Source organism: Lonchura striata, chromosome 1 (genome assembly GCF_046129695.1).
Source record: "Lonchura striata isolate bLonStr1 chromosome 1, bLonStr1.mat, whole genome shotgun sequence".
NCBI classification, from domain to species: domain Eukaryota; kingdom Metazoa; phylum Chordata; class Aves; order Passeriformes; family Estrildidae; genus Lonchura; species Lonchura striata.
The window spans coordinates 107,042,357-107,062,724 of NC_134603.1; the positions used below are offsets into that span (position 1 = coordinate 107,042,357).

Genomic DNA, 20,368 nt, shown 5'->3' on the forward strand with positions numbered 1-20,368 from the left:
AGGAACAATTAAGACATATTCTTTATTAGTAAAGTGAATATGGCCTTTTGATAGAAAAGGTGAGTGATAACATCTGTAGTTAGATACTATTATGTCTGTGAGCATGAACGCTTCAGTAGTTCCAAGACGTATTTATGACATGATGTGAATTTCTTTGTAATTGTCACTTTAATAACAATACCTCATTATCCAACTAAAACGATTTCATTTCTGCAGTAACCTTTATTAAACCTTATATAATGAGCCTGGGAAAGAGAAACACAAAACACTTAGGGATAATAAATACTGGAGTAAGTAAAATGTTGCAATGTGTTTTTTTGTTCTTCATAGGCTCTGGTCTCAATGATGGGCAGTGGCATGAAGTTCGATTCCTGGCTAAGGAAAACTTTGCTGTCCTCACCATTGATGGTGATGAAGCTTCAGCTGTTCGAACTAACAGCCCTCTACAAGTCAAGACGGGAGAAAAATATTTCTTTGGAGGTAAAAACATAACAAAACAAATACATGTCTAAAGTGCTGTTGTCTTTTAATGTCTATAACAGTTGGAGTTCAGGAAGCAATTAATTTATGTGTATCTTATTATGGGGTAAAAGCCTAGATGTACAATAGTAAACAATTTCACTTTCAATCTAACTTGAAATGATTTCTCAGATCTCTGAACATTTCAAAGAAAGGGGACTCTTGATTGTTTAAACAAATGGCACCAAGTGAAGGAATAAACTTAACTTTTAAGTTTGAAATCTTAAAGAGGAAAAAAATATCATTGTTCAGGACAGGTCCTGACTTTTTTGCTGATTTTTAAGGACTATCATGATTGTGGATAATTGAGAAGCTGTCGTGGGTTGAAACTTTAGATTGTTCAGTATTTTTGTTTGTTGACAGTCCATATGCTAAAAAAAAAGAGTCAAAAATTGTGCTTTTTATATTTGTTGTGCTGCTCTTCGATGTTTGTATTATGAAAATCAAAAAAGGCCATCAAAATTCTTGAATTTTTGAAATTTGCATTTAAATTTTTATATTAAAAAGTGTCTTTGTGTGTCAAAAATATTTTTTATCAAAAAAATGCAGGTGGCACTTTTGAAGTGTGCCACACATTTGAAGCTGAACATGAATTCTTCAGACAGAGAACATAAATTTTAAAAGAAGAATTTATCAGTGTTAAGAATTGATTTCTTTAAAACTTACAAGATGCATGTCTAATAAAAATAAAATATTAATGTGATACTATAAATAATCATAACATTACCCAAGGAATGGAAAATTTAGTGCTATATGAAGTACTTTAAATAGAAAGGGAAAACAGTAATTTCAAGGTTGTTTGCATTTCATTGTTATCAAATTAAATGTCTGTCACAAGAGTTAAACTTCCTGTTGCTGTGACATGCCTATTTTCCAATATCTGTAATTCAGCTAATACTGTATTTTTAGCCTATTGCCTCAAATAAGAGTTCAAGTATAGCCAGTTTCCACATGCTAAAATGTGAAAATTATTTTGTTGTCAAAACAGTATGTTCAATTTGTCAGAACAATCTGTGACATTATAATTAAATGAAATTTTTAAGCACACATAGGAGACAATGAGAAGAAATGCTGTACATAATATATCCAGTGTTAAATTCTGTTAATTTTGATAGGTAAAATCCCCAGATCACTATTACATTTCTGGAGAGAGATTGACTGATTTCTTCTGAAATGCCTTTTACCTATATTTCTCTGTCTTTGAGGGATAGATTGTCAAGTTTCTCCAGGTAGCTTTTATACCTTTTCTCAGTCAAAAGTCAGGTTGATATGTTGTCATTTCAGTTGGACTATGAAATTTTCTTGATTTGTCATTGCTAACCTGCACTTTATAATTCCACCTTTCTTCCATAAAAAGCAAGTGTGCATGCAGATACTGTTCCAGTGAGATATGGAAGTCAATCATGAATTCCCTGAAGCCTCATTCCTACATCTGTTCATGCAAATATATGGTTCTATTCACAAACTATGAGGTGTTTGTTTTTCCTTAGTATCTTTTGTCCACTGAAAGGTCTTCTAGAGGTATGTCAAAAGAACAGTGGTGTCCTAACCTTCATGTCCCAAGTTTATTTCAAAATCTGCATTTGCAACACTTTACTTACTCACATAAACTGTCAGAAGATGTGAATCTGAGGAAGCTTAACTTATAGAACCTACTTATAATATTATGTTCCCACATTGATATTTCTATATAAATGTATGTTATTTATGTATATATAAATAATATATTAAAGACTACAACTTAAAGACAGACTTCTGAATGCATGTTTGAAACCCAATCTTTATATTCATGACCTTCATCTTAGAAGGCAAAGGTATTTTTGTTCTGTTCCCTCTAAATGTACATTCCTTACTTGTGTTTAGAAGCACTTCAAGTCATGGCTTTAAACAAATAACATTTGCAAGAGGATGTAGAGAAGGAAAATAGTGGGGAACCTCAAAAATTTGGGCCAGGTGGTAATCAAAGATTTTTTCATTAATCTCCTTAAGAGTAAGTACAGATAAGAAAGCATCAAACACTTCTTTGCTGCAAATACACATAGTTGTTTAGGAAGCAAGAGCTTCTTGAATTCAGAGGGCAGTAGCCATCTGCACAGTGCTAGATGGCTAGCAGAAATAATTATCAATTCTTTGGTGATGTTTTCATTGTGAAAATGAATCTAAATTTCTTTGCTGCATAATTGAATATGATAGTTACAGCTACTTACACTGTTAAATCTTTGTATTATGAAATATAAACATATTTAACAGATAGAGAAGTTAAATGAAGAGATTTAAAGATAGCAGTGTTATGATATTCATCCAATCCCACTACTATATTTCTTGACCTTTCAAAATTCTGAGAAAACTCAGTCCTTTGAATTTGTGTTTGGAGAGGTTGTACAGCATTTCTAGCATGCTCTGAACATTCTTTGATGGCTTACTTCATCTTTGAAGGAGCTACTATATGTTTCCAAGTGTTTTGTTCTCAAGCTTTCCCTTTCTTTGATTCCAGAATAAGTGAGCCTCTTTATTTTCCTGTTTCCTGATGTCAATACAACAAATGTATATGATAGACAATGTTATTGTCTTTGCTGAAGAAAAGATTTAGAAGTTGCATTTCAGCACTGCAGTGCAATATTTTCTCAAAAATGCTTGTCATTGACCAGCAGAGCTAATTTTTTACAACACATGCAGTAACATTTCAATAAAGGAAATGTGGAAATCAGAATATTTTGACTTCTGCTCGTAGAACTAACTTTTTTAGTTTTGAAAAACTAGAAAAATACTTTGTACATTTGCTAGTAAGTAAATGATAAGAGTATAATTCATTTCTCTGTCAGAGAATATTATGTTCACTACTGTTAAAATCTTTTTTTCACCTTGCTTTGTACCTCTCCAGTGCCATCTCGCAGGAATACTGAGATCCTCCCAAAGGACAGACAGTAGTGATGTTTTATTCAAGCCTAAAGAGTAGGGGGAAGCTATGTAAAATGAGCCATTTCTGTAGATTTTGTGAATGTGGGAGGATGGGTGCTAATTACCTATTACCCTTCTGTATAACTTATTTTCTGCCTACTGGTTTTATTTTCCTTCTTTTTCTTCTATTGAATTTGTGTTTTTTTCTGGAAAGAAGTGAACTTCCCTTCCCTACTAAGCTCTAGAGAATGATGTTTCTTTGTTGTTTCCAATTATCTGCATAAAACAAAGAAACAGAACAGAGGAAGTGAATCATGGACTGAAAATGAGTCCATTAACCTCATTTGCACTGTTGGACATAAAGGGCTTTTGTGAAGCATCCTAAGCTTTCACCAAACCACCTAATAGCTGCCTGATGTCCATAGGAAATATTTGATTAGAGACATAATTTTGATTTGTTTCTGTGGAATTTCGTTTTAATTGTGTCTACTTTTCCTCTCCTTTTCACTGGCTCAAGGATGGGAGAGTTTTTAGCATAAATGCTAAATTTTCATTGAGATCAAAGGTGTGCTGTGAGCATCAGTCAATCCACTCTGTGCTGCTTTTTCTGACAAGCAAAGATGAAGGGAATATGCAGTAAGTTTCCTATGGGATACCAGTCTGAGGTTTATAGAAAGTCCTCCCTTTCTCTGCAAAACACATGAAGTTTTCTTCCTGGACTAGAATTTGTTTTGAAAAGCTGTGTTGGTCTAAAAGTCCATCAAATCAGAGGTGATGGAAGGAGGAGGGAATTTTAGGAGAAAAATTACCTTTCTGTGTTTCACATTTCCTGGACTCTTCTGTGAACGTTCTCTTCTTAAAGATCTTTGTGTGATGTGTCTAAATTTTTTATCAAGTTACCTACTGTTAAAATTGTGTGGATTGTTGTCATTAACAGCCATTATAGTCATGGCCACACTTCCTAGGTAGTGTCATTGGCACTTAAAAAGCATCTGAAGTATCATAATTGCAAATATTATCAGATAGGAAGGAGTAATTTTGTGTTTCTTTTGTTTTTTTGTTTGGTTTTTTTTTGGGTTTTTTTTGTTGGTTTTTTTTTGGTTTTTTTTTTTTGGTGGGAGGCAGCATGTTTCTGTAGCTCAAATTCAGATTTGTTAAGCAAAACCAAAGTTTTAGGTGTCACAACAAATAAATGAGACCCAGTTAATTGCAATTCATGTTATCTGTTACCTAAAAAATAAAAAAGGCCCAGCTGACTTCATTTCTGCAAGTCTGAGATTTCTCACATAAAAATAAATAACAATGTTTGATTGAATTTGTATTTTTGCCAATCTTTTCTGCAGATATTTTGTATGTCAGGGCTTCAGTTCTGCTGCCCCTTTGTTGTTTCTGGTGGTTTGGGTTTTCTGTTGCATGCATGACCACAAGACAGGATGCTCTAATTTGCATTTCTTGTGAAAAAAGTCTTGAGTGTGTTTTGAAATCTTTCTTCTCATGATCATAACTCTACTGTAAACTCAAATACAAATCCATGAGGAGAACGCGGAGGAAACTCCAGGTAGCTCAGGGTATAATGTGATTTTTGTGTCTTCAACATTAATTTTCAGGTATTCTCCCAAGTCAGACTTAGGAAATAATGGTAAACACATGGGTTGGAAATAAAATAATTGGAATAGGTCATATATTTTAACAGCCCTTATACCTTGGATTGTTAAATCTGGAATGTTTATAAGTCAATACATGAGCAAAGAATGCTAATATACAAAATCTATAAACATAAGCAAAAAAAGGAAGAGCTTGCAGGAAGTAGAAAAAGCAAATTAGATGGCAGGAAATTAGAAACCTGTCTCTGGTATTTAGTACATGATTGAAATTCTTTATTATTTCATCATCTCACTTGTACTATGAATGAGGAAACACAACTGAATTCATATTCCCTTTATACAACTGACAGAGCTGAATGGAGTAGATCATCATTTCCCATTAACTCTTTGGGATTTATGCTTTTTTCATGTTTAAAATTTTATTTCATTCAGATAATTTGAAGGTTAGAAATATGAGATAAAGTAAAATAATAGTGATTTTCTGTGATTAATTTTCAGTAATGTCAATATGCCAATCCACCAACACAATTTATACAACAGTACAAGCAGAAATACTGGAGATAGATTGATGTCCTGAAGAAAAACAGGTGCAGGGAGAAAGCTGGTACAAAGTGCAGGAAAATAAAAGATGAAATGCATGGTAATAGCAGTTTAGGCATGTATGTATGGAGGCATGAGTCTTGCTGGAAGAACTTCAGCTTTTGAGTAAAGGTCTATTAAATATGAGAAATGTCTATCCACTGAAATATAAATGGATGAAGCCTTAAAAAGTGCTCTCCTTGTTACAATATAAATCTCTTGTTAAGCTGAAGATGTTAGCCACAGAATATATATCTAGAAGTTTCTCAAAAAATAAAGCATAGGAACTTAATCTCTTTTACTTTCTTTTCTTTGAAGCACTAAAGCAAATGTTTGTGTGCAGCAGAAAAGAGAACATCAAAATTTTCAATACATTTTCTTTACTCTTACTGTCATTTAAAACCAAGAAAGGGCAAAGAACGGGTAAGAATATATACCATAGAAAGTAAATCTGCATGGACAGGACTTTATGGAATTCTCTTGTCTCTAACTCTCTGAGTATATTATTTATTTCCTTTTTCACTAAGTATAGTAGTCATACTGTTCCCTGAGTCTCAGTCTGAAGCAAATTGTTCCAGTCTCTGAATATCCCAGAAAATTAAAATAAAATTAGGGGAAATTCCCTATCTAGTACAGATCTTGATTCCAAACAGAAAGGAAAAGGGCTTGTAAAAATTGTCTGCACTTCTTTTAAAGGAAACACTTTTGGAGAAGGAAATTTCTGTTGAAGACCCAGAAAAAAGGTATTGGAGATATACTCAAAAGTGAAAATTATACCTGTATTCTATGTGGCCCTCCTTTATTAGCTTTATTAGGTCAAGCAATAAGGTTTTTGGTACCAGTAAGTGTAAAAAATACTGCTAGGAGGGGAAGGGCGGGCATTTCAAGAAGCGGTGAAAGTTGGTAGGAATGTTAACCAGTACTGATCACTAGTCAGTACTGATTAGAGCTCTATGGTTTTAGAACACTTAAAACAATGTAGTCTATTGATGGCATCAGGAATCACATGTCTGTATGTGTGTCTTGGATTGTGATGTAAAAAATAAATACATATGCTTTTCTGTTGTGTGAAAATAATCATACTTTTAAATATTGGAGAATGCTAATTAATATTGGAATAACACTTCTACCAACTTAACTATTTCTCTAGGGTATCCTGAAGAGGTTTATGCATGTGCTTATTGTCCACAGCCACAATTCAACACACCTACACAGGAAAAAAAATAATAGAAATGAGAAAAGGTAAATTCCTGGTGCCATCAATAAGCCATACTGTTTTCAGAAGCTTTCCTGTCTTTGGGGAGTGACCTACTGTTGCTTTTCAATGGATTTTCCATAGAAAAATCAGTGATATTCCTCTTTAAAATCATAGGATCATAGAATCACAGAATGTCTCAGATTGGACGGGAAGATCAATGTAATTCCAACCCCTCTGTCCTGTATGTTTCACTAGACCAGATTGCTGAGAGCCCCATCCAACCTGGGCTTAAACAATTCCAGGGACAGGGCATCCACAACTTTTCTGGGCAACTTGTAGTGTCTCACCACCCTCATAGTAAGGAAATTCTTCCTAATATCTGATCTAAACCTCCTGTCTTTCAGTTTGAAGCCATTTCTCCTCTTCCTTTTAAAGGATCCCTCTCCATATTCCTTGTAGGCTCCCTTCAGGTACTGTAAAGCCACAATTAGGTCACCTGTAAGTAATTAGGTCACTTTCAGCCTTCTATTTCCAGGCTGCAAAATCTGGTTCTCTCAACCTTTCCTCATGTGAGAGGTGGTCAATTCCTCTGATCATCTTGGTGACTTCCCTTTTTTATCCCACACCTCTAAACATAAGACAAATTTTCAGTCACATTTCAATGTTTTAAGTATGCAAATGAGCACCTGTTAATATTGTAAACAACCTTAGGCAAAAAGTTGCCTAAATGCCATTGATTCTGATGGTATTCAGACAACTGATTCACTTTTCAGAGAAATCTACTTATCTAGATAATTTTGAACATTAATACTTTTTAAAATCTGATTTAATGAGTCATAAATGCATAACAGGAGAAAGAAAACCACATATCACCAAATGTAATGTTTCTGAAAGTGGGAGACAGAACAAAAATATGTTATTTAGAAAAAGGCCTGCCTGACTCATATGGTCTGAGTGGAGAATGGCTCTCAGTGCTGATTGTAAATTCTGTCACATATATGAAACCTGATTGGAGCTCCAATTATAATTACTATCTGCTGCTTCAACTATATAAGCAAGCTGCAGGTAGCCCTTTGTGTCTAGGGCTGCCAATTAAGTCCTTGCATGCCTGAAGTCCCAGGTTGTTATCACCTTCTACTAAAGACAACAAATCTCACCATATAAAAGTGGCAGTCTACAGCTCTAACAAGAACACTTATTAGTGATGCTTTTGTAAATCATAAAGCAGATTTTGAAGGCTTATATCTTCTAGAGAAAGAACTTTATTGAATCTCACAGTCAGTGGTATAGAGCTGATTTATCTGCATAAATTGGCAAAATGGAACTGTGAAGCTGAAAGAGAAGGTTTAAAGATTTTTCTTTTTTTTTTTACACTTTCCAGCTAAACACTGAACTTACCTGTATAGTACTTTGCAGCAGAAAGTACCAAGTTGGAGATGCACAAATCTCCAGCGTGGATTGCTGATGGCAACTGGCTTACTTCCCAGTTTGCATTAAATTACCTTGTAAGTGTCAAAGTATGTCTGCTTTGAGTTTAATTTGGGGTGGAGAAGTTTTGATAATGCAGTACTGAATATTTAATATTGATGATATTTTTAGGAGGGAATTGTTTTTTAACCAGCAAATTGATAGATAATTTTGGGTTATTAAGTCCTGTTAAAGACATTGGATTCAGCTTATTCACTGAATGGCCACAATATTCTTTTTTTTCCTTTTTTCTTTTTTCCTTAAGACAGAGCAATTTCTCTGAGATAGATCTAGCATAAATACTAACCGTGCAGCTGTTAAAAACATCCTGTGTTTATGAATGGAGAAAAGAAACATAGACTTTTCAGAGAGATGGTCACTGTCAAGGTTATATTACAACCTGGAGAAAAGGGAAACTAGATTTGTTTCCATGGCAATAGAGAATACCCCTAGTTTCTTTGAGTTCATTTCTCATCATACAAAATGCATACATAACTCTACTGAGAGTTCTGAGAAGTGATTTTACAGACTTTTTCCCTCTGGAGTGAGACCTGCATGCTTATCATTTGATCTAGTCCAACAAACCCGAGTGAGATTAGATGCTGTGGATAGTAATGTACAATGACTGAAAATCCTTTGGTAAGCAAACTTCAATTTATCAATAAAAACATGTCAAATGGCGGTGCTATGTGGAGCAGTGTGCATGATATTTTTGTATTTGTGTAGGAAGTATTTTGCTTTAATCTATAACAGCAAAAATACTCTCTTTAGGGCACTAAGGATATTTCCTTGTGAATCATTTTCCAAGTAGATGATGCCTCAAAAAGAAGCAAGCTTTAGTGGTGCTTGAAAATGCTTAATCTGCTCTTCATACCTAATTTTAATTATTCTTACTGACCAGACTTCCCAAAATGCTTTCCATACTTACTTGACATTTTTAGGCAGTTTTTTGAAAGCCAGTTTTATATTTGATTCTGTAAGTTTTGATATTTCTGTAGAGCTTCAGAGTAAAAGATTTTGTTTTTGTAATTACTTAGGCCTTTTGTGGTTTCACTTACATCATAATAAAATGGAGCAGAATTTTGGAATAAGATGTTCAGATCCCATATTCCTATGATTTTCATTCGTAGGAACAGACTCGACCCTCTTGCATTTTTTTATACTTTCTTATTTATACTTATTATCTTTGCAATTTGTGTTCCCCATTGACTTGGTAAGAGCTTTTCCATGTCAACTTTTTTTTTATTGCATATTCACTATTGCCTCTTATTAGGAATTTGGCTGAAGTACAGGGGAAAATACAACTGTAAAGGAAGAGTCTTTTAGTATTTGAATGTCTTAAAAATAATGTAGTGAATAAACAGTACTCATGCTGATAATGACAGTTATTCTGGAGATGCTTGAAGAAAAATCTTGAGATAGCACAAAGATGGAATACTGCATATCTTGATGCATGTTGAAGAAAGGTCACTGAAGAATTATACAACTGGAATAATGAAGCTTAAATCTTTCTGAGAATAGTGGGACTCTTTTTTGTCAGTTATATATTCCTATTTAATTTTAAAAGAGATTTTATTATATTTATGATCTCAACAAAACTCAAATAGGACAGGTCTTTATAAATGCAGTGAGTGATCTTTTCAAGAATCCTACAAATATTAGCAAAAAGTCTATAGTCATATGTCATGTTAGTGGCCAGAAGTATAAAAATACCAAATTCACCTATCATTTGATAAAGTGGAATTCTTGTTTAGTCAAAAATTCCTTTTAATATGTGCAATCAGCCACTGGCATGGTTCTACAAAATGACAACCACATGTGCATATATGTGCACTTATTAAAAATGTGTTTGACAGAATGAATTTTATTTAGTGTTTCAGCATTTTGAAGTTCAAACAGAGGTGCAAGATCTATTGTTGGTAAAATCCACCTGCAAGAAAAAATTCCTGAATGTCATACAAGCATGTGAAATTTGAAGCTCTGTATTTGTCTCTGTTCCGTGCTTGAACCTGTGGTAGGTAAATGCTTACTAGATTATGCCATGTGGAAGGTCTTTTTAGCTTCTCACTGATAACTTTCAGAGTTCTCTTCAGGTACTGTAGCTGACACTCAGAAAATTGATTAGTTTTGCATACATATCTCATACCATTAATATTGTGGTATCTGAATCGCCCAATAATTCTCAAAAGCCACATTTGATTGAGGAAGCAGAAAAGTACTGCAACCAAGATCTCCAAGGAAATTTTGTAGTAAAACTTTCCTTAATTGGGTCAAAGAAGTTTGCCGTGATTCTTTATATCTTTTGAAAGTGTTCATTGTAATACTGCTATTGCAAATGTATTAGCAGTTACTGTAGATTGCATTCTATTCTTTAGCTGAGTGTCTCTGAGAAGACTCTGACCAATGAATGTATTCTCAGCACATCATTTCAGTGAGGCAGCTATCCGAGTCATTGTATTTCTCCTTTTAGATTTGTTTTCAGAATGAAGAACAAATGTGTGTGCACTCTGATGGAATTTCAGGACTAACACAGATTTTACTGAGCTGAAAAAAAGGGTAATTCTTTGAAGAAGGTGATACCAACATTCAGAGAGCATTCTAAAAGAAATTTGTTTAATCCATTGTCTTTTTTATTCTTTCGAGTGTGACATACAGAGCATTCTTCCTTACTCATAATTTTTCATGAAACTGCTCTGAAACTAGTCTCATTTAAAAAATTCACTCAATTTTCTGCCTAGCTATTTCAGGAGATGCAAGGGCAGGAAGAATCTGATTATTAGCAGTTTCAGAAACAGCCTTAGAGTTTACTGCTCTACAGATCACAATGATTGGGAGTCACATTTCTAATCCTATCGATCTGCAGTTTCATTAACTTTCAACATCTCAGAAGCTTGAAAACTGTATGTAAGATGTTCTTGCTTAGTGAAATAAATAGAAGTATTTTGTTTTCATCATAAGCTTAAGACTGTTTCAAAACACATTGCTTATAATGAAAATAAAAGAGGAATTTTACAAAGTGCATTAATCATTCAAAAAATAAAATTAATTATTAATTATATTGTTACATGTGTAGGGTTTACACTAAACATATGTATCGGAAAGAAAAAAAAACATATGCACAATTTAAAAACTATTTGCATGAGTGTATTGCATTTCCTTCTCCTGCATCCCATTGTCAGACCCACTGGAGATGAATGCTTTAGTCTGCACTAACTTTGGTGGTATTTTAATTTTCTGCTTCAGTCAAACTTTTGTTCTTCATTAATGCACCCTACTACTCTTAAATATGTTGTGTTACAGTGAAGCACCATTTATAATTTTAAAATTATTATATTCCATCTTTAAAATTCAAATTTCTTAAACTTCTTCTTTAACATAGTGGAATCACTTTGTATTTATTATCTCTGGTGAAAATTGTTATTCTTATCTTAATTGATAATAAGTGTTTATTTCACTTTTCTGATAATTTTTTCTGGCCTCAATTAAAAATTGAAAGACAAATGTGGATTTCCCTCCTATGCTATTAAAAATCTACCAGTGGAAATAAAGCTGTAGAGATTTGGAGAGGGTTCAGTATATTGCAGCAGGGCTGCGTGTGACCCTTAGCAAGCTATTTAATATCTGCTGTTCGGTTCAGCTACCTACAAAATTACATTAAAAGTACTAATTTGAGGGTGAATAATTAAAAACTTACTGTGGACAATACAATTGACTCTATTCCCAGTACTAATGTATACTTACCCATGAATATTCAAATCCTAGTCATTTATTAGTACAAATAATGATTAAAAACTCATCTTAAGCCCCAGTGACTATATATTTACTGAAAATGGTTTATCTTCTTTTATCAGTTTTGAAATTTGAGTTTTTGTATAAGTAATACTGCATAAAAAAGGGAAAAGTTATATGAAAAAGCACACTGTTTGAAATGGTAGTTTTATTTGTTAGATTTCAAAAGACATTTATTGTTATTTGTCCTATTTTAGACAGTTTAGGTGATTTCCAAACATCATGGATTGCAAATGACACACAGGTATATACACATATGTATACAAACGTGTGTATATATATATATCTATATATCTATCTATAGATAGACAGATATGAGTATGTGATATGGATATAAAAGCAACATACTTTGATTTCCAGATGAGTTAGGGATAAGTTAGTTACAAAAAAAAGACCCAGCTGTTTAAAGAACAATATGATGTGACTCATGGGTGAAACCAAAACAGAATGAACTGAACTGCTAATATAAGTTCAGTTTGTAAAGTGAAAATAAGTTAGTTATTTACTTACTGATAAAATTCAGAATTAATTAATATAATAAGTAACTAAAATACTTGTATCATCTCCTTTATGAATAATTTGCTGATTTTTTTTCTCCAAGGAAAACAGTTGTTGCATACATGTCTTCTGATAAATTACTTAGGGTTCCACTTAAATAAATTACAGTCTGAGAGACTTATTATTAGACTTCTTTAAAGGATATTTGTGAGTCAGTTTAGATTTATGACACAATGCAAATCAAATTTTTAGTTATTGTTATTGATACTTGTGTTATTAAAAATTAATCATCTTATGCACAAGGGATAAAGATGACAAATCCAGGAACACGCTTTGGAGATGCACTGAAATTAATATTCTTGAAAGAGTAATGTGACTGAATCTTCTTGCTTATTAGTATGTTTTTGACAAGCAGTACAGAGATTATTGAAGAAGATTTGTATTAATAAAATATCTAACAATATAAAAAGAATGCTGTGTTCAAGACTGAAATAATTTTAGGTAAACATAAAATAGAATGAATTTTTGTTTTACTAATAGATAATGGCAACTTTGTTTTAAACTGAGAGAAGGCTAATTTTTTAACCTAAGTGAATAAAATAATAGAAAATAGATACTTTATAATTTCCTGACAGTTTCTTCTTTCTCCTAAATAGCAGCTGTATAAAGAGAGAGTAATAGGAATATACTTCAGTATTTAATTTGCATTATTTCACAACCTATGCAGGCAGATAAAGAAAAACAAAGCTTATATTTTTTCTAAGGGTTTTTTGTGTATGGAGTTATATATTTTCATATCTGAAAATCATGTTTGCAAATTGATTGATGGTGGTATTTACAGCCATGAAGGACTTCAAATCTGCTGTATTGTGTATCTGTTTCAGAAATGAAACCGATTTAACCTTAGCAGTTGCCAAGGGTTGCACCTTTATTTTTCTGTGAGGCTTCATGATGTACTGATGAATCATTGCCAAAATATGAGAGAAACATGATGAAGTAATATTTGTGAGAAGAAAATAAGCATGTAATACTTAAAATATCACTATGAATTACACAAAAACTTACAGTCTTAAAATGTTCACTCTTGCAGCATAAGAGAAATTTAATCTAATTCCTTAAAGCTTACTGAAAAATGCTTAGCTCTCTGATAGAACACTGTCTAGATTATAAAAGAGAATAAATGCTGTGGAAATAAATGATAGCTTTTTTATGTATTGTCTTACCAGGTCAGTATGAGCAAATTCTGTGTTTATAGGAACAGTATGATTGAGGGGATACACACCACTTTCTGTTGTCCTCCAACTTCATACTAATGCCAGGATAAGACATTTTTTAAGGAGTGATTAGATAGCCAGTTTGTTTTGATTATTATACTGCATACTATGTATCTGCATTTCTTTTAAATAAAATTGTTATCTTATGTGAGACTTGAAGTCTGAAAGATAAAAATTATTTCAATTCTTAATCAGCCTGTGTTTCAATCTGTCTTGAAAGCTGAATGAAAAATGACTCAAAATATTTTGTGATATGTGAAGGAAGTTGAACCCTGCAGATGCTCATACAATGTGTTTGTGCACATCTGAAATATAGAAGACAAAGAGTATGAACACATCCCATTTGTGGGTAGATAAGATAATCAAGGCTGTCAGTGGTAAGTTGTTCATAATTTACACTGAAATCAGAGGTGGTGTCCAGGGTACCTGGTAATGGTGCCATACAATTACTCATTTGGCAGCTGCCTATAGTATGGTTTGAATAATGATGAGTTAGATGAGTCCTTTTTCCGACTCAGTTTTCAAGCAATTCAGACATCTTTTTCTCTCTTATATATAAGCCTGGATAGTATGTGCTTATAAACCTACATTTTCTAATGTCTTCCCTTTCATTATCTGGATTAATCTGCTTCTAGAAACATATTAAATTTTTAATTAATGGAAATGCATTTTTGAGAATGTATCATTAGCTCTTATTCTGGCTCTACACATTATCAGGCTTTTTTTTACCTGGTGCTGGTTACAAGACCCTGAATTCCTAAGTCAGTTCTTTAGTCAGAATCCTTTTTACCGTTCTTCTTCTTACTTGCCTTCCCTCCCCATGATTTTCGACTCCATCCTCCTCCCCCATTTCCCAACGTGCTGCTCAGTATCGCTCAATCAACGTGAAGAGATGAATTACTTCCTTGGCAAGAAGAGAGCATGAAGCCTGAGCACAGTGCACTCTAATTTGTCTTGTGTCGGAATGTAAAGCAGGCTCCATCACCCAGGCTGCCAGGCGAGGGTGAGGGATGGTGCCTCTGATAGGTTTATCATGTTTTCTCATCTCTAAGAAAGCTAAATGAAAACATAAAGTTCTCAGGGACTGGTTGGGTATGTACTGATAGCATATTACTTCTGGAACTAAAACTTAGGTCCACACTTTAATGTCAGAATGTCTTTGTTTTAAAAGGGACAGAAACTTTATGCTTATAATCATGAAGACAGTAATTTCCAGGCATGTGTCATATGTCAATATAAATTAAATTTTAAATGTAAAATATGTTACTAAACTATTCCTTTCTCTTTGGATGAAGGCAAAATAGCTTCACTTTCAGGTAAGCACACATTGCCTCACTGGAATTTCAAATTACATTTTGGTGTATGTGTCAGAAGGACTGATGCTAATGATGACCCTAAATTAAAAGTTCACATATTTGTCATGACAGTCAGAGAAATCTTCATGAGCATTAGATGAGAAAGTGTAACTAATCACTGCAAACAGAGTCTTGTCACCAAACTTCCTAAATTAACTTCCCTCGTCTATCTTGCTTGAAGATTTTTTGCCCATGTTTCCTTTAGCATGTACTTTCCATGTAATTTTAGTCCATGTCATCCTGCCTCTGCCTTTATGTAGAAATACTTTTCAATCCAGACAGATTTTTTTTTTTTTACTCCTTCTAAAAATGTATTATAGCTCCACTCAGGAAAGATTCCTGAAAGATTTAACTACAGTTGACCACTTTGGCACTAGCAGGGTTTTTACTAACTTCACTGTACTGAAAAATCATGTAAAAAGTGTATTGGAAAACACAGGTGCTGCTTAGAATCTAAATGGAGTAGTTTCTCACTGTATCTATTTTTATTGTACTTCCAAACAAATGGACCAAGACCAATGAGTCATGATGGCTAATTGCACTATTTAGGGGCTATATTACACCTATAGTAGGGGCTATTTCCCTAATAAATTGTAGACAGTTCTGATGACCTCAGAAATAATTTCTGTACTGCACAAACACCTACCACAGAAGTCCTTTAACATTAAGGCAAATACAGCCTCAGCAAATAGAAAAATAAGAGAGCAAGAAATTTTGCGTGTAGGAATAATTTTTTCTGTTTATAAAGCCTTCTTTTGTTGAGGCATAATCTTAATAAATCTGGATTTCCTGTTTCCAACTCTTTTGTTTGCCTTGGCTTAGTCTGTCCCAGGAATACACAGTGGTCTGGCAGAAAGAAATGCAGATTCCAACAACAGTTCAAATGTAAAGATGATACTCCCTAAAGGTGAGCCTAAAAATACATTAGGTTGATATTTTTGGATTGAGAAGGATGCCATAGAAGGAGGAACTAAATGGGTTGTGCTGTGCTTATATCTTAATTTGGAATTTTGCAGTTGTTAAACTTTATTTTTTCTCTGCATGTCATAGGAATACACATTCCCTAGAATAGATATTCTATACATTATTAAGAAGGTCAGAAAATTGCAATTAAAAATAAGGAGATGTTCATTCTGTAAATAATCTGTAAATGAATTGCCAAAAATTTCACAGAATGGATCTTATTAGTTCAATATCAGAATGACAGCTGACAGTTATTCTCTTCCTGAGTGTATATACCTCTAGGTATCCATTTTCATACTTTAATTTTTACTTAGAGCAACATTAGAGAGTGTAGCACTCCAGTTCCTCCCTTGGCCACGGTAGCTTTTATCAGATCTGATAAAATTTGGGTTCTTTCTCTTTGGAAGTAAGATTAGTGGGTTATAAATTACATCACGTGAGGTTTTTTCCAGTAAAATAAAAAATTTTGGAGAAAGAGGAAGGCCCTGAAAACCTTAGCAAAACAACACATTACATGAATGTTTCTTTACTTCACCTAAAGTCATATTCTTACAGAGATGTGGCCTTCTCTCAGAGTGAAGGAAACTGCTTCTGTTTTCAGAGTTTTATCACATTTCCTCCTACCAGTTGTTCATCTGTGTTCATGGGCTTTTCATATTCTGTGCAAAAGTTATTTTATAGCTTGATTGGACAGAAGGCAAAGTCATTAGAGCTAATAATTTTGGTATTGTTCCTTGATATTACTCAATTATAAGACATGTTTTATAAATTGCTGAAACGCTACTCTAAATTCATCATCCTGATGTAATAGGGCTGAGACATGTTAAGTGTAGGTCCACTGAAATCCCTCAACCTGCCTGCTTGGAATCTTTGATTGGGCACACAGTAAACAACCATGTTTACATGGCCTTTGTATTCATGTCTCCAGTAGATGAGCAGTAGCTACATAATGGAAAATACACGTGGAATAAAGAGAGCAGTTATCTGTGGTCAAAATAAAGAATTTTCTGGGCAAAGCGAATTTGCTGTCATTTAATCTTACTGAAAAGGTTATACGTAATTAACTGATTTCATTTGTATAAAGCACCTAATTAGGTGATTCATTGAGATGCAAATGTATCGCCCATTGATTTCTTGCTCAATCAGCATGGAGTAAAACTAGTCTGTAGCCCAAGTAAACTGATTTAGGAAAAGTTCTTCTGGCCCTGAAGAAAATGGGTGATGAAATAAAAGTTGTGATATTAGTGAAGATGAGACAGTTCATTCTCACATTATTAAATAGTACAGGGGAGATGAATGAGTGCTCAACTTTTTAACAAAGTAAGGGACAAAAATTCAAGTGTAGCATTCAATAAATCAAGTAAGAAAGTCAGGGTCCTGCAGCTGTTGAAGTACTCATCTTCTGATATGCTTTTTGAGCTTGTGTTTTACTCTTTTCTCTGCTCCTAATTTTCTTTGTGAACTTAATTTTCTTTCCTTTGTACTCTGTTGAGAGCATTAGGTAATTTTTTAACTTTTCCAGTTAAATCTCTTGAAAAAGATAACATTGAGATACAAACCAGGAAAAGACCAGATATCCGGACTTCACAAAAGTGTTGTTAATGTTTTCTTTTATTCAGAATTTGGGAGTACAGTGCTCTGAAACACTAAATTAATCATTGCTTTTTACTGACTGGGCTCTGCAGTTTCTTGGTTCAAGTTTGATGGAACATTTTCACAACTGTGATCCTAAAATGTTTGCTTTTCTTCTCTATCCTGCACCTCTCAGAAGTTAGGGCTGCAAAAGGAGATGTAAAGAATTAGGCTCCTCAATTAAGTCTGAATATGTTGAGGATGGCCAAAAAAACTTAAAATAATTTGATTAATAAAAATAATTATTCCTAATGGTGCTTAACTTGGATTTGATTAATTTAAATAACCCTTTGCATTATGTTTAATTGATTTTATGTTCATGTTCACAAAACATCCTGGTTTTCTGACACTAGACTGTTTCAATATGGTAAAATTATTCTTTGATGAAAAGAAATATATTATTTTAAACTCCAGGAAAGGATCAGATTCCCTGAGCTGTGACCGTATGTGAAAGAGGTGCTCTCTATGGGTAACTAACAATAACATAAACCAAGCCTCAGGCTCTTATCATCCTGTTCCAGAGTATTTACTTCATCTGAAATAATTGAGAATGTATTGTCAGTAAAGGTACTTGTCATATCTCTCTTGGCTTAAAGGTTAGTCATGCAGAAGGGCATTTTTAGTCATAGTTATGAAAAGTTTTTTTGGGATTTTTTTGTGAAGGGGTTAATGTATTTCTATCCTCTGGTTAGACCTCAGATGGGACCTTGGTCTAATGTTTCTTTAGCTCATGAATATTAGCCTTTCTTTTGAATAGACCCAGGACATATGGAAAATCATCTCAGCTACATGTCTCTTGTGGGTAAAAGTCTAAATGTCAAGCTGTAGCACTGAAAGCCTTTAAAACTGGATCATGTTCTGCAAAGAAACATGTTTATGAATGCAGCAATGATTCTTTCCCAGAAGTGCCTTGCAGCCTGTATTGCTAAAATTAATGCAGATTTCTCAGTCTATGCTAGACCTGTTCAGCTACCAGGAACCTGTGAATTGTTTCTAAGATCTCAGATCTACTTCCACAAAAGCACCACAATTTGCACTTTGTGTCAGCTGCACAAAATTCAACTCAGCCAATTTGGTATTCTTGAATCACAGTTTGCCAGGCAGCAAAAACCAGGAATACATGGAGACATCTCAGACAACTGATGCTTCATCTTGATGGAAGGTCTTGAAAACTAAACATATAAGAATGCAGAAAAATATTTTCATGCTATGAAGAGAATGTTGTTTTTGTTGTCACCATCTTGCCTTTCTTAAACTTCCACAAATTCTGGGAAGGATCATACGGAAACCGCATTTGATCCTTTCACAAGTAATAGGAAAAAAAGAGTTGTTCCTCTCATCATTGTGTGTGCCCATTTTCTCTTTCACCCATCATTTACCCTCACTCATTGTAGTTTCAGGGTATTTATTCTCACCATCCTCTTCTCTGGAGCTGATGAAATGGCAGAAGTGTAACTCCAGCCTCTGACCTGTAGGGAAGGAAGCCCAATTCTCGGGCTGCGTCAGTGTAAACTGCATGGCTGGAGGTCCAATGAAGATATTCTCAATAAGTTTATCTTCTCTGAAGTCCCAGTTTCACTATAATTTTGCTCAATACATTACTAGGTATCCACATGTTAAAGTAAACTAGTAGTAGATGGTTGAATTAGACAGGACATTAATGGCAGCAGCAGAAACTTTCTCAACCACCACCAACCTGGGGTAATTCTGATGAATTGTGCAGAGCAAAACAATCTGGTAAGATTGCTGCTCTGCATCACCATTACTCTACCTTCTCTGTAAGTGAAATTCTTATGTTTCAAATTACTTTTTTTAGGGGGAGTGATAATTTTTATCTGCTTTAAATTGTATTAAGTAGTTGAACATGAAGGTGAATTTGTTAAAAACTTTGGGAGTGATGTAGGAAGTATAAAGAAAGCAGAAAGCTCTTAAGTTGTATTACTCTGCTCTGATAATTTAAATAGCTCTTTGGTTTTGCTTCCTCCTGGTTTTTCTGGATCAGATGTATCTTAGGCTATGACTTGTGCTGTCAAATTAGACCAATCAAATGCATTTAAAATTGGATTTCAGGAACATATATTGCTCTTCCATATGCATCTGCCCTACAGATCTTGTTCATATGTTTTAAAGAGCTTTTTCTCAAGAGCTGTTTCTTTTGCATATTTTAGATCTCCATTAGCAGTTTTTGGTCTTTAGTGGAAGGAAGCTTGTAGACAATATGTTTATATATATATTGAAAATGGGTTTGTATCATCTCTGAAATGAACAGAAATTCTGCTGATTTATCTTGACATTATGACATTTTTTCATTTAATGTTGAATGAAAAGTTCTTAGCAATGTCTGTAGTCTGCCACAGACCAAGTCCCAAATTAATGTTTATTTTTTTGCTGAGGATGATTACTTTGTATCAGGAATAAATTCAAGTAGCATCTGGAAGGTGACATGAAAAATGGTCAATCTGTCTTAGTTTTATTTGAGAGTTAGATTAAGAAATTAGCTATAGTTTCTTGTGCACACATGAGGTTTACCATCATTGCTCTGATTTGCATGAAGAAAATACAGATTTTACAGATTCCTGTTTCCTGAGTGCA

General features: G+C 33.8%; 1 protein-coding gene across 2 annotated transcripts in view; it reads left to right on the forward strand.

The window, feature by feature from the left end:
* The window catches only part of CNTNAP2 (contactin associated protein 2), a 1,054,227-nt gene that overhangs the window by 599,905 nt on the left and 433,954 nt on the right, over positions 1 to 20,368 (forward strand). For both annotated transcript variants that reach the window (XM_031503926.2, XM_077786381.1), the window contains one exon: positions 331 to 480. In XM_031503926.2, coding sequence (XP_031359786.2) covers positions 331 to 480 — 150 coding nt within the window. The remainder of the gene's footprint in view (positions 1 to 330; positions 481 to 20,368) is intronic.